This window comes from Canis lupus, chromosome 7 (assembly GCF_011100685.1).
Source record: "Canis lupus familiaris isolate Mischka breed German Shepherd chromosome 7, alternate assembly UU_Cfam_GSD_1.0, whole genome shotgun sequence".
Taxonomy (NCBI): Eukaryota; Metazoa; Chordata; class Mammalia; order Carnivora; family Canidae; genus Canis; species Canis lupus.
In genome coordinates this window covers 64,350,854-64,366,569 of record NC_049228.1, presented here as the reverse complement: position 1 = coordinate 64,366,569, position 15,716 = coordinate 64,350,854, and the positions used below count along the sequence as shown (strand labels likewise).

General features: G+C 38.9%; 1 protein-coding gene across 1 annotated transcript in view; it reads left to right on the top strand.

Moving 5' to 3' along the window:
• The window catches only part of TTC39C (tetratricopeptide repeat domain 39C), a 111,667-nt gene that overhangs the window by 35,292 nt on the left and 60,659 nt on the right, over positions 1-15,716 (top strand). The window contains exons 2-3 of the mRNA XM_038543642.1: positions 11,690-11,738; positions 14,967-15,095. Of these exons, the coding sequence (XP_038399570.1) occupies positions 11,690-11,738; positions 14,967-15,095 (178 nt within the window). The remainder of the gene's footprint in view (positions 1-11,689; positions 11,739-14,966; positions 15,096-15,716) is intronic.

Below are 15,716 nucleotides of genomic sequence, written 5' to 3'. Positions count from 1 at the left end.
AAATAAAATTTATGGCTTTCTCTTAAATCTAAATTTGTTGAAGAATGAAAAGACTGACATGAAAGCCATCTATTATTTCTTTGACTTTGATAGTAAATTGTATAGTTTATGGTTGGGCCTGATTTCTTAATCACTCTCATAATTGTTTGACTTGGATAGGATTGACAGTTTAACCCCTCACTGAACAGGCTCAGTCAGCTATACATTCCAGGAAGCTGCTTTAAAATAGGAAATTTATCTTAGAGACTTAGGAATGTGGAGCAGTGAGGTACATAGGCCTGGAGGATGAAAAGTAAATGGGATAGATCCACTGCTATTCCTATGGAAGTGACTGAACTTTCAAAAAAACGACAGATAATGATTTTTTTTTTTTTTTAAGACAGCAAGCATGAGCCCAAGGGGCTGGAGGAGGGAAGGGGAGAGAGTGAGGGAGAGAGAGTATCCCAAGCAGACTCTGCACCCAGCATGGAGCTTGACCTGGGGCTCGATCTCACAACCCTGAGATCATGACCTGAGCTGAATCAAGAGCCAGATGCTTAACTGACTGAGCCACCCAGGCGCCCCAACAGATATTTATTTTTATACTATAATCTGATTCATAACAAGCTTCAAAAGGGAACTTTGTACCCGTGCTCTCCATTCATATATGATACCTCTAGGGATGCCTTGTGTCATACATGAAGGAACCCTTTGTAGGACTTTTTTAACTAAGATACTTTCAGAATCAATTCGGTTATTCATTTTGAAAAGTGTTCTTAATAACTATTATAAATCCTGTCAAGAAAAACCTTTCAAATGTACTTTTTTACCTCTATTTTCCTCAGCTGCCACCTGAGGGAAGAATGTATTTTCCTTCCTGGATTCATGGGCTAGAGCTTTTCCCTCATCACTACAGAGGCACCATTCCCTTTTCTGCACAGGGAAGAGGTGCTCTCATGCACATTTGTTGAGTAAATGCAACAAGAACAAGGGGTTGGAAATGTTGCTGTTCCTCGTTGCTGTCATGGTAGGCGTGGAGATGAATCTTCAGTTTCTTTAGTTAATGGCGAGTGATAAAAACTGTCCTGATCTTTGGCCCTGGCAGGCCAGGCACTTCTTTCTCTCTTGTTGCTGTAGCATCTTTAGATGAAGACCAAGCCCTTCAGCTAGCTCACCATCATGGTTTCTTATTTCTAAATGGTGTCAAAAAGTAAATTCAGGGGTATCTGGGTAGCTCAGTCGGTTAAGGGGCCTCCGGCTCAGGTCATGATTCCAGGGTCCTGGGATCCAGCCCTGCATCAGGCTCCCTGCTCAGTGGGGAGTCTGCTTCTCCCTCCACCTCTGCCTGCCACTCCCCCTGCTTGTGGTCTCTCTATCACATAAATAAATAAATAATCTTTTTTAAAAAAGTACAGTCTATTCGGAAAACATAGTTCATTGCAAAGCAGCCAAATTAATCTTCTCTGTTGATTGTTAACACAGTGTACTCAAAAGAGGACTTGGAAACACAGGACAGTGAAATTGTGAGAATAGCCCAGGGGACACAAGTACAAGTTATGAGTTCCATATTCAGATGGCCAGTGTCCTATGAAATTTAAACAGTTCGAAGCTTTATCTATTTTGTATTGATTTCAGCATATTTTAGTTTTTAACTCTGCTTTTGTCAGAAGGCCTTATAATAAGGAGTTTATCTATTTTTCTTGGCTGGGTGGGAGGAGTCAGCATGATAGAGGGAAGATTTCACTGTTAAAAATGAAAAAAAAATGCAATAATTCAAAAAGCAAGAAACCCTGTGATTCCATTTGGCCTATTGGCTTGCTTGCTTGCTTGCTGCTGCATCTTTCTTTTTAATATTTTGGAGAGGATGCATTTAAAAATCTTACTTATAGGGATCCCTGGGTGGCGCCGCGGTTTAGCGCCTGCCTTTGGCCCGGGGTGCGATCCTGGAGACCCGGGATCGAATCCCACGTTGGGCTCCCAGTGCATGGAGCCTGCTTCTCCCTCTGCCTGTGTCTCTGCCTCTCTCTCTCTCTCTCTCTCTCTCTCTGACTATCATAAAAAAAAAAATTAAAAAAAAATCTTACTTATATAGATACTATAAAAAGCAATCTCTAAATCATTTGCATTCATTTCTGGAAAACAATCAGAGACTGTTTTGGGAAGTAACCTCCTATAAGCATCTCTCTCTCCATTTGCGACCGTTTGTCTCCTGGCCCCATGCGAACAGCACCCTGGGCCACAGCTGGGCAGAGCTGGGCCACAGCCTGCCACTCCGTGAATAACTCACTCCCACGCAAGCAGCTTTGTCTCTTTTGCTCTTGAATCGCCCCATTATTCTGTTTGGTTGGCTGGATGATATATTCTGTTGAGAAATTGTATCAAAGCAACAACTGAATCATGGAGTATTTAGAACAAGTAAATTGACTTAAATGATGCGGTTTTTTCCCTCTAAAAGGTATCTAAATGTAGGGAGAATGTCCTCAATGACGTTATTGAAACATGATTACTGCAGCTTAATCGTGATTGTTTATCCGCCCACATACATATACTTATCATTGAATAAAATCACCATTAATCTTATTGCCCTCTCCCACAACAAGTATTTTCATTTTTTGATTGTCTCTATGTGTTGGAACATAGTGTACATGGAACTTTTGTTTTTACATCACATTCTGTCATAGCCATTTTTTTCTAGGTTATTCTACTGCAAGCTTTCTGTCCATTTTCAGAAATTTTTTGATTGTGATAAAATATACATAATATTTTCCTTTTAAACCACTTTTAAGTGTGCCATTTAGTTAAATACATTGACATTGTGGTTTGATCCATCTCCGGAACTCTTCATATTACAAAAACTGAAACCCTGTACCCGTTAAACAACTCCTCATTCCTCCCTGCCCCCAGCCCCTGGCAACTACCATTCTTCTCTCTCAATTTGATTACTGTAGGTACCTCATATGAGTAGAGTCATACAGTACTTTATTATAACTGCCCTATTTCATATAGCATAACATCCTCAGGATTCATCTATGTTGCAGCATGAGTCAGAGTTACCTTCCCTTTTTTTTTTTTTTTTTAAGGTTTTATTTATTTATTTGAGAGAGCAAACCAGAGAGAGAGAGAGAGAGAGAGAGAGAGAGAGCAGGAGCAGCATCCCCACTGAGCAGGGAGTCCGATGTGGGACTCAATCCTAGGGCCCTGAGATCACAACCTTGAACCAAAGGCAGATGCTTAACTAACTAAGCCACCCAGATGCCCCAGAGTTTCCTTCCTTTTTTAGGCTGAATAATATTCCATTGTATGGATATACCATATTTTGTGTACATTTTGTTTACCCATTCATCTGCCTTAGTGCTTCTACCTCTTGATTACTGTGAATAATGCTGCGAGAACACAGGGTGTATAAACACCTGAGTTCCTGATTTCAGTTCTTTTGGGCTGGGCCATAGGGTAATTTCATTTGTGATATTTTAAGGAACTGCCATTCTGTTTTCCATAGTGGCTGCACCATTTTATATCCCCACCAGCAGTGCACAAGGGTTTCCTTGTGCAGCAGTGTCCATGTCCTCATTAACCCATTCATTTTGTCTCTTTCCTTTCATAATAGCCCACATAATGGGTGTAAGGTGGTATTTCATCCTGGCTTTGATTTTCATTTTCCAAATGATCAGTGATACTGAGCATCTTTTCATGTATTTATTATTTGTATATCTTTTTTGGAGAACTGTCTTTTGCCCACTTTTTAATTGAGTTGTTTTTTGTGTTGAGTCATAAGAATTACTTACATAGTGTGGACATTAACCCCTTACTAGGTAGATAATTTGCAAATATTTTCTCCAGTTCTGTGGGTTGCAATTGCCTTTTCACTGTTGATTATGTCCTTTGATGTACAGTTTTTATTTTGATATAGTCCAATTTATTTTTTACTTTTGTTGCCTGTGCCTTTGGGGTCATATCCAGGAAATCATTTCCAGATCCAATGTCATGAAGCTTTTCCCCTTTGTAGACAGTTTTTTAAACTTACACTTTCCCTACCCTGGATAATGCTGCAATGAATGGCATCATGTACTCAGCTTTTTTCTTCTGTTGGCACTATACTATTTACTTTGAGAGAGAAAAATGCAGTACTGAACCAGTTTAGTTCCCTTAGAGCCCATGAAGACACCAGACAGAACAAAAGATATTACTTGTTTTATTAGCAAAAGTTTTGTTTCTGAAGGCAAGGAGAGAGGCATCTATAGAAGCATTCAGTAACTTAATTGCTCATATTGTCCTCTAGAACTGTGTTTTTTTTTTTGTTTGTTTTGTTTTGTTTTTTTAAGAGAAGAGAAGGGGAAGGACAGAGGGAGAGGAAGAAAGATGTGGCTTGATCTCATGACGTGAGCCAAAATCAAGGGTCAGACACTTAACCTAACCCAGCCACCCAGCTGCTCCAAGGAACTGTGATTTTTTTTAAAACAGCGTGGGTCACATGAGCAGCCTGGGTCACAGAAAAGGCACAGCTGCCTTAAAAAGCAGCAGGGAGTGAATTTATGTGATTATTTCTTTGACCCTCAAATCTGGGATCTTGGGGATGCAGTGAAAGATGAAGATGATTGTCATGGCTTATTAGCTTCAGGTGGCCCTGGATTGCCTTTAAAAAAACAAAAAAACAAAAAAACAAAACAACAACAAAAAACCTAAAAGTCAAATAAATCTCCTTGCACGTTTGAAGGGAAGAAAAGTCCTTTTGGAGAATTCATCTAAGAACTCAACATCACATAAATATTTTTTTTTAAAGATTTTATTTATTTATTTGTGAGAGAGACAGAGACAGAGACAGAGAGAGATAGAGAGAGGCAGAGACATAGGCAGAGAGAGAAGCAGGCTCCATCCAGGGAGCCCCCAATGCAGGACTCGATCCTGGGACTCCAGGAGCACACCCTGAGCTGAAGGCAGATGCTCAACCGCTGAGCCACCCAGGCGTCCCAACATCATGTAAATAGAAAACATTTTCACAAAAATAAAAAAATTTTAAAAATTCCAATCATTTGCCACTATTTTAGGAGATTAAAACCACATTTGAAAAAGCATATTCAGTTAGGGACTGACAAAGTAATTATACCCATTTATTTAATGGAAAAAAGATTTCTTTAAAAGTCAAATGCATAGTTGGTGATGCCTTCAGCCCAGGACGTGATCCTGGAGACCCAGGATCGAGTCCCCCGTCGGGATCTCTGTGTATTCTCATGAATAAATGGATAAAATCTTTAAAAAAGAAAAAAGTCAAATGCATACATTTTCTTCCACTGTGTTTCAGAAAATAAAATTTTCATCAATTCAGGTTTTAATATTCTAGATAAATGTTTTTTAAACTTTGGCAGTATTGATGAATTGAGGGAAAGATGATCAGTTATTCCTTGGTATTTGCAACAGGTTTTCTGTCTTTGGGAGACTCCATATACAGAGAGAAAAATCTAGAGCCATTTTATTACTACTGGTGGTTCATTTTCAGAAAGCAAACAATGGCAATGACCATAAGAAGACTTCTCATCAAAAAAGATTCCAGGGGTGCCTGGGTGGCTCAGAAAGTTAAGTCTGCCTTCGACTCAGGTCATGATCTCAGAGACTGGGGATCAAGCCCCATGTCAGGCTCCCTGTTCAGCGAGGAGTCGTCTTCTCCCTCTGCCTCCCCCAACCCCAGTTCATGCTGTCACTCAAATAAATAAGTAAAAATCTTTAAAAAAAAAAACAAAAAACAGGATTCCAAAAGACCTCTTTTGCAGAAGATTTTGATTTGTGTTTGCTTTTTAACTTTTTCTTTTAAAAATATCCTACATCCTCTTAGGTACATAAAATAGTATAATCAAGTCTCATGTTTCCGTATGCCAGCCTTAAGTCATGGCCAGTCATACTTCAGCTCTCTTTTAATACTCTTATCTCAATTTGTATTTGAGGCAAATCCCAGTCATCATTTCACCCATAAATACTTTCGTATGCATCTCTAAAAATATTTTTTAAAATGTAGCCATACCTAATAAATTAATAATTCACTGATATAATCAAATGCCTTCGATGATCATTTATCTGATTTTTTGCTTTTTAATTTTTTTCTTTTTCATGAGGAAAAGCTTACATACACTGAAGAGTGTATACATTTATGAACATCACTACTACTTAAGTAACTACTTAAGCCCAGATAAAGTTATAGAATCTTTCCAGCATTCCAGGGCTCCTACTCAGTCAGTAATCACCCCTCTGATGACAGAAGTCAGGACAGTGGTTATGAACTTTATATCAATGGAATCATATGCTCTTTTGTGTCTGGCTTTCTTCACTCAACATTGTCTATGGAATTGATTCATGTTGTTATATTTAGCAGTAGTCTGTCCTTCCTTGTAGCTGTGAACTACTCTATTTCGTTGAATGAATATACTGTAATTATTTGATCCATTCTGTTGGTTCCAGTTTGAGGCTATTATGAATACTACCATTAACCTGCCATACATACCTTTGAGGGCATACTAATTCAGTTCTGTTGTGTGTGCATATATATACTGAGCAGCGCAGTTACTGGATCACAGGGTAAGCACATGTTTAGCTTTCGTAGATATTGCAGGGCCACGTAGGAGAGTTCTAGTTATTTTACATTCTCATTAACACTTGATATTGTTAGTCCTTGCAAGTATGGCCAAGCTGATGGGAGAGTAGTGGTATCTCACTGTGGCTTTACTTTGTATTTCCCTGATAAAGTGTTTCCTTTTCAGCACTTTTTAATAATTACCTTATTGACTTTAAGATAAACTCTTTTGTGTCGTGCCTATTAAAGACTTTTGCCAGGGTAGTCATTTTTTACTGATTCATAGGAATTCTTTACATATTCTAAGGATGTGCTTTTTGTTGGATAAGTGTATTTAATTTTTTTCTCTTAGTCTGTGATTTGTCTTTTTTAAATCTCTAATGGGTAAACAGAAATTCTTAATTAAGTTTTGATCTCAGGTATCCAGCTTTGTCATTGTTCCTCAATTTGATTTGGCCATTTTGTGTTTTCTTTCCCATGTAGATTTTAGAATCAGCTTTTCAATACACACACACACACACACACACACACACAGATTTTGCTTTGGATTGCATTGAAGTTACAGTTCAGTTTAAGTGAAATTAACAATACTGAATTCCAACCCATAAAAATTGTATATCTCTGTATTGAGATTAGTGGTTTTCAGTTCAGGTTGATTTGCCCCCAGAGGATATTTGACAGTGTCTGGAGACATTTTTGTTGTCACATCTGTGGTGGAAGAGTGGCGTGTGCTACTGGCATCTTATAGATAGAGGATAGGGATGCTGCCCAACATCCTACAACTCATAGGACAGCCCCCATGAGAAAAAAATATCTGACCCAAAGTGTTAAAAAACCCTGGTCTTTTATTTATTTATTTATTTTTTAGCAATGTTTTGAGTTTTCAGTGCAGCAGTATTATACATCTTTGTTAGATGCATCCTTAGATAATTAGTGATTTGGTGCTATTGTGATTTTTGTTTCATATTGTAATTGTTACTGGTTTGTATATATGTGTGTATGTGTGTATATATGTATATAGTTTGATGTGTCTGTGTCTTTAAGTGTCTGTTGTATTTTATACCTTTTATTTCAGAAATTCTTTTTCAGTTCTTTTATCCCCCCATATACTTTTTTAGTGTTGCTGGTGAGTCTAGGATTTTTGTTCTGTGGTATCCCATAGCTTGGATATTGCTGATTATATCAGCATGGTGGTATTTAATATGTTCCTTTCTCTCTGTGGTCAGTGGCCATATCCATTACTCCATTAGGAGCTGCAAAATGAAACATTGATTCTATCTTTGCTTCTCATTTATTATCCCAGGATATTTATGTAAAAAGACTGTCCTCCCACCCAACTAATTCATTAATCTGAGTCCTCAGAGAAAAGACAGGGTAAATGGTTATTTCTTCTCTTTTGTTAAAATCAGTTTCCAAAACAATGAGTTGGTTCCTTAGGATCTTCCATAGACAAACAGGGAGGTGTTTTTTTTTGTTGTTGTTGTTTTTTGTTTTTTGTTTTGTTTTGTTTTTTAATTAAGAGTACCATTATGAATTTAGAGTTTAATCTTATTTGAGGTTTCAATCCATTGCTGTTTATACCCTCATTAGGGATTAGATTGTTCCATGTTTGCATAGTGGGAATATCTTTAAGAACCTAATATGGGATCCCTGGGTGGCGCAGCGGTTTGGCGCCTGCCTTTGGCCCAGGGCGCGATCCTGGAAACCTGGGATCGAATCCCACGTCGGGCTCCCGGTGCATGGAGCCTGCTTCTCCCTCTGCCTGTGTCTCTGCCTCTCTCTGTGTGACTATCATAAATAAATAAAAAATTAAAAAAAAAAAGAACCTAATATAATTTTTAAGCTTCCTTGCTTTCTGCTATATTCCATGCTCCTCTTGAACATTTCTTACCCTTGACCTGGAATCAGCCATTTCTTCAAGAAGCCACAGTCTCTTTTACCTAATGTATTAGAGAGGGTGCTGGGCATGCTCAGTGCTACTGGTGGTGTTATTTCTAGGCTTTTTCAGTAGACAGAAAATAGGTATTTTTTTAGAGATAAAACCAGTAAGTTCATATTCTAGACTATAGGATTTTTAATTAACTTCATTCTTTTTCCGATGCACAAAGCCCTGAGTCCTAACAAACACCAACATACCTATGCGTTGCTTTATCACAAACTACATCCCCAGCAGCCTTAGGATGACAATACCAAGTTGACTGGTGAGAATATGATTACTGAAAACAAATTTTTTGCCATTTTCTACGGTCTGTTTTTAAGGGTATTTCATAATAAAAATGCACTGTCAGATTATTATGTTGTAATGTCACTTGGAATAGTTCTGTGTGGTTATTTTACCAGCTTGATTTGCATTAATTTTACATTTTAGGGATCCCATTATTAAAATTTGATATTATGGGCAATATTTACATAGTTCCGAAGTCTAAACTACAAAACAAAGTATCTACAAAAAAGCTTTGTTTCTATCCTTGTTCTTCTTACCTATTCCTTATCTCACCTTGTTAGGAATCCTTTTTTTTTTTTTAAATGCATAGGTTATTCCAACTTTTTTTTCAAAATTAGCAAATTGTATATATCTTTATATTTATATCCTTCCTTCTTTTAAATAAGGGAGGTTTATACCATCTAATATATTTTGCTTGTCTTCACCTCTGTTCACTTTTATGTCTTCTAGTATTTAGGAAGCTTTGCATTTTAGTTCTTTTTTTTTTTAAGATTTTATTTATTTATTCATGAGAGACAGAGGCAGAGACACAGGCAGAAGGAAAAGCAGACTCCACGCAGGAAGCCTGATGTGGGACTCGATCCCAGGACTCCAGGATCATGCCCTGGGCCAAAGGCAGGCTCCAAACCACTGAGCCACCCAGGGATCCCCTGCATTTTGGTTCTAATGCTTACCTTTATATTCAGTCTTTACATAATACCCTCACTGCCCTCCTGTTTGGGTCATTTATTGGTTCCCAATATGAGCATATTGAGGTGAGCTAGGAGCCTTTTCCTTCTCTTTTCTTAGCTTCAACTTTAAAGTAATACTTGTATTCTTTGGGAACATTTCCAAATCCCCAAAATGAGTAAGTTTTATGTAGAAACACATTTGTGGGCCAAAATAATCAAGATGAGATAAATTAACATAGGCTTAAAAAGTCAAGTGAAACTTGTTAAATTCTTAAAACAGCAGGTCTTTGTGCAGCATATGAGCCAGTGTGTGTTTATTGATCGGTGTATTATACCACGTACACTGTCTAATGTACCAGATGCTGTGGAGTTTGCAGAGACTGTACATCGGAGAGGGAAGAGGGTTCCCACTGGGCTGTTTTTTCACCTATGATGGTATGTGAAGTACTGAGGGTGAGGCTAGGATACCATGAATAATTAATAGCCTTGGCTCTCAGAAACCTAATTTTAGTCAAGAACAAGAAGCACATATAGCAACACCAGGCCCTGGTTTCAGCTGCTTTCATTTTTCAGATGACCAAGTAGCTAACATATAAGCAAGGAAAGGGGAAAAGCCATACTCGTCAGGGCTTAAATAAAATGTTCCTGAAAGGCAGGGTTCTCTTTCATTCCTTTACTGATTCATAATTGTTGAATGCCTGTTGTGTGTAAGGCATGATAAGGAATAAGAGGCAGAAAATGACATCCTAGAGGGGACAGTATAGGCAAACCAAATTAGGTTGAGAGGCTATCATGGTATGTCCATGCAGAGCTGTGGGCTGGGAAGATTGCCATCTGCTCTGCTGCAGAGGAGGGATGGCTGACTCCACAGTGTTCTCTGGATGCCCAGCTTTAGCCTGCTTATGGACGTGAATGCTAGCAGGGCATTCCTCACTAATGAGTTGATCTTCCTGCTTTTTTTCTTGTTAGTTTAATATCCTTATTAGGTGAGAGTAAACAAATTATTATTCATTGTAGAATTTGAGTAAGTACTAAAAAGATGGGGAAAAAATGTAGCAAAAAGCTAATATTCCAAATAAATCAGGTTCCTTAATGCATCTTCTCCTTCCCTACTCCCTCTACTCTCTCTCCCTCCCTCCCCTCTGCCTCCAAGATGAAAATGGATGTGCATACTGTTTGACTCAGGAATGCCATCTCTAACAATTTATCCCAAGAACGTATTTGGACTTGCCTGAAGAGATATATGGACAAAGATGCTCATCTGATACACACATTGGATATATGTGTATATGTACATATACATATAAATGTGCATGTCCTCCCCACTTCCACCCCCAAACACACACACTCTTTGGACCCAAACTAAATTTCCGTAGGGGATTGACTAAATGCATTATTCTTTCCTTTTTTAGGATGACCATATGCTATGTACATAATTAAAAAATCAGTAAAGTTATTTTTCTTTAAGAAGGCAATTTCCATTTGTTTTTTCTTTTAGCACAATTTATAGAGATTTAGATTTTGTACTGGTTGTGAATTTGAAGTGGAAAGTTTATATTCCTGTATCTTTTGAATTGGTAGTTTGATTTGGTTTCTTTTTGGCTTACGTATGTAATTCACTAATGACTGTATTACAGTGGGAGAGTGTCTGACTCTAGGGAGGCATTCTTGAAGTTCTTTAGATGGAATGAGTGAATTTGCAAGGTTGGCTCTGGTAAAACCCTCTGATCTACTTTAAAAATGGTATTTTATGTGTGTAAAGTTTTGAATATATTTTGCATTTTTTAAAATGAATATTAATCATCTTCTCTTGGTCACGTGTTTGCAGATGTCAGGTTGGTTTACTTAAAGCAGTCTCTTATAATTTGACTTTCTTGTGCACCTTGCTTTGAAGAATTGGCCAGGTTTCTCTCCTCTTCCCTTCCCCTTCCTCTTCACCTTCCCCTTCCCATTTTTGAGAGAAGGGGAGAGAAAGGGGATTAACGGCAGAGGAAGAGGGAATCTCAAGCAGGTGCCACTTCTAGCACAAAGCTTGGCTCAGGGCTCAATCTCATGATGCTGAGATCATGACCTGAGCCTAAATCAAGTCAGATGCTTAACTGACTGAGCCACACAGGTGCCTCTTTCTTAGTGTAATTTTATCAGCTTTAAGACCTTACTGTCTGTCCAATTATTAGGAATCTATAATGATCCTAATATATCAAATGTTTATAAAAAGTATACATTAAAAATAATTTTATTTTGTTTCCTTAACAGAAACCATAGCCCATTAATGAGTTTCGGAGCCAGCTTCGTCAGTTTTTTGGTAAGTTGGTATGGGGAGAGGTATTGGTGTGAAAGAAACAGGTATATAAAGTATGTCTTAAAGTTGCTAGCTGTATAAATACAGATCTTTAATTTTTTTATTTTTAAGATTTATTTATTTTAGAGAAAGCATATGCTCATGCAGTGTTGGAGGGGGTGGGCAGAAGGAGAGAGAGAATCTCAAGCAGACTCTCTGCTGAGCGCAGAGCCTGATGTGGGGCTCCATCCCATGACCCTGAGATCATAACCTGAGTCGAAATCAAGAGTCGGGCACTTAATCGACTGAGTCACCCAGGCCCCCCTATAGATACACATCTTTTAGCATTTAAAAGTGGAATAAAGTTTTGCGTATCAATCAAGACCTGTGAGATATCTTGTATTCCTCAATGTAAAAAATAAAATGCTGGGGATCCCTGGGTAGCTCAGCGGTTTGGCGCCTGCCTTTGGCCCGGGGTGTGATCCTAGAGTCCTGGGATCAAGTCCTGCATTGGCTCCCGGCATGGAGCCTGCTTCTCCCTCTGCCTGTGTCTCTGCCTCTCTCTCTCTCTCTCTCTCTCTCTCTCTGTCTACCATGAATAAATAAATAAAATCTTAAAAAATAAAAATAAAATGCTTATACTTTCCAGAGTACTGTTTTTCTCCAATCAATTTTTTAAATAAAAATAAATTTGGAGGGATCCCTGGGTGGCGCAGCGGTTTGGCGCCTGCCTTTGGCCCAGGGCGCGATCCTGGAGACCCGGGATCGAATCCCACATCGGGCTCCCGGTGCATGGAGCCTGCTTCTCCCTCTGCCAGTGTCTCTGCGCCTCTCTCTCTCTCTCTCTGTGACTATCATAAATAAATAAAAATTAAAAAAAAAATAAATTTGGAAAGACCTTTCCAAAAAATAAAACTGCATTAGCGATTTTTTAAAAAAAGATTTTATTTATTTATTTATTTATTTATTTATTTATTTATTTATTTACATTTTTATTTATTTACTTATGATAGTCACAGAGAGGGAGAGAGGCAGAGACACAGGCAGAGGGAGAAGCAGGCTCCATGCACCGGGAGCCTGATATGGGATTCGATCCCGGGTCTCCAGGATCGCGCCCTGGGCCAAAGGCAGGCGCCAAACCGCTGCACCACCCAGGGATCCCTATTTATTTATTCATAAGAGACAGGCAGAGAAATAGGCAGAGGGAGAAGCAGGCTCCCTGCAGGGAGCCTGATGCGAGACTCCATCCCAGGTCCCAGGGATTATGACCTGAGCCAAAGGCAGACGCTCAACTACTGAGCGACCCAGGTGTCCCTGCATTAGCAGTTAAAAAAAAAAAAAAAAAAAAAAAAAAAAAAAAAAAAAAAAAAGTCAGACTTTGGATACTAAAGGTTTGCTCTAAAATTATTAAATAAGGACTGGAAAGCAAGTTAAATTAGAGCTGAAATTTATTAGTTACTATTATATTTTTAAATATTAGTATTTAGGAATTGAAGGAATAGGTTGCAGGTGTTAAACGTAGAAAATTGGATGCTCTTTTCCAGAAATACATATAACATCACGTATAAATCACTTTCAAATACATAATTTAAAAAAGCTATCATAGAATGGTAAAATAGCAAATATATGTGTGTGTGTGTGTTTGTATATATATATATTTATAATTAATATCGTGTAGAGATCAAGTGAAGTAAAATAGAAAAAACATTTGGATTTCAGATCTAGGAAGATGTCCACAAACTGGTGTGTCCTGTGCAGGCTGCCAGTGCCCAGCCTCAGGTACCAGGCCAGCTTCTGGTGACATGATTTTCATTCAAACTATTTATTTCCTCTTTTTGCCAGGGGATTCAACACAAATTTTTAAGGCTTGCTGTTGATAAGAAAACATAGCATCATTGGACTTTACGGTACTCTGTGGAAATCACATGAGTACCCACTTAACTATAAAGGCAGTGAGGGTTGGCTGGGTGGAGGAGAAAGGTAGGGAGAGACGCTGTAGCAAGGCTGGAGTCTGTTTGCCCAGCAGTGGGGTGCTTGGGCAAAGGTGGCTGTGATCTAGTTTGGCTACAGGGGGAGAGTATATTGCAGTCTTACCAAGGAGGAGGCCTCAAATGCCAAGTGGGGAGGGCTTGCTGAATGGATAGGGCATGGTGGAGAGCCAGCTCCAATGAGTTCTTTAAGCCTTCCAAGAGCCAAGTATCATGTCTCTGCTGCTATGACTCATCCATAACCTCAGAAATCTCCGTTCCACTCGTGAAAGTATCAGGTTTTTGGCAGAGAAAGGGTTGCCCCTACCCAATCAGCTATGGCCTGGAAAAACCTACCAGGCTGTCAGTGAAATTTTTCACCATGGACAGACAGTGTTATATAATTCCAAATAAGAGAACCCATTGAAATTGCTGTCCTTGAAAAGACCGGTGTTTTCCAAGACCTACCTACTAGCTGACGTTTCATTAGCACAGTACTTGATGGAGCCAGGGGTCCACGTGTGGGCAGAATGAACTTTGCAGTGGGACACCGATATAAAACCTGAATGAGGGATCCCTGGGTAGCTCAGCAGTTGAGTGCCTGCCTTCAGCCCAGGGCGTGATCCTGGAGTCCTGGGGTTGAGTCCCACATCAGGCTTCCTACATGGAGCCTGCTTCTCCCTCTGCCCCCCCACCTCTCTCTCATGAATAAATAAATACAATCTAAAAAACAAAAACAAAAACCACCTGAATGAAGTGGACCAGTCAGAAATTTTACAGGGCTTTGGTTACTGTGTTCAATAGCAACAAAAAAGGTCATAGAACAGTAATTGCAAGAACCTTTATTACCCTCTATTTTTTTCATGTAGGTGTGATAGAGGTATATTCTTTTTTTTTTTTTTTAAGATTTTATTTATTTATTCATGAGAGACAGAGAGAGAGAGAGAGAGAGAGGCAGAGACACAGGCAGCGGGAGAAGCAAGCTCCATGCAGGGAGCCCGACGTGGGACCCAATCCTAGGTCTCCAGAATCAGGCCCTGGGCTAAAAGGTGGTGTTAAACTGCTGAGCCACCCAGGCTGCCCGGTATATTCTTATTTTATATTGAGATTATAGTCTTTGGAGATGATTAGGGCTCACGGTAACATTCCAATTCTTTTTACTTGCAACAAATAATTTGAATGTTTTTTTTTTTTCTCCTAGCTTGGTATTTTGTTGTAATAAATCACCTAAATTTTCCAATGCTTACTGATTCATTCATTCTTTCCTTACTTTTTTTCTTGGAAGAACGCCATGATGACATTTGAAGAAGAAAAAATGCAGTTGGCGTGTGATGACTTAAAGACGACAGAGAAGCTGTGTGAAAGTGAAGAGGCTGGAGTAATTGAAACTATCAAGAATAAAATTAAGAAGAATGTAAGCACTGAGTCTTTAGGTTGTGAACAGAGTGCCACTGACTGAGATCATTGCTCACTTACTTGGTTTTTGATATTTTGGCTATGATAAAGCACAATGTGTGTTTCTCACATGTTTGATTATGTAAAATGTATTTTTTAAAACCATAGAGCCCCACCCCCACCTGCCCCATCAGTCATCAGAGCCATGTGGTGCATTAATTCTTTTGCCTTCTTAAGATTATCTTCTTCCTTAGTGGGCCATGTGCTAAGAGCTTTTGTGATGAGACTTTCATGCATATATAATTCAAATGTGTTGCATTTTGGCATAGTTGAGGATCTGGCTATTTATCTGATTTTTTGCAGGACTTACCAGCCTTTGGTTAAAATAAAGTCAAAATAACATTGTATTTCACTTTCCCTGATTGTGCTTTCACCTTTCAGTGCAAAAGTCTAGTCTTTGGCGAGGCATCCTCCTACCCCTGATAATTCTGGAGTGCCCAGGGGTCTTGCAGGTGTTACCTGTTGAGCTGACAAACCAGTCAGAAGCTGTTTACAGTCCTCAAAAGCTGCCCATCTTTTCTTTGGCTCCTTTGTGTCCAACTTGCTTCATCTCTGCTCTTGCTAATGGTGTCCACCATGA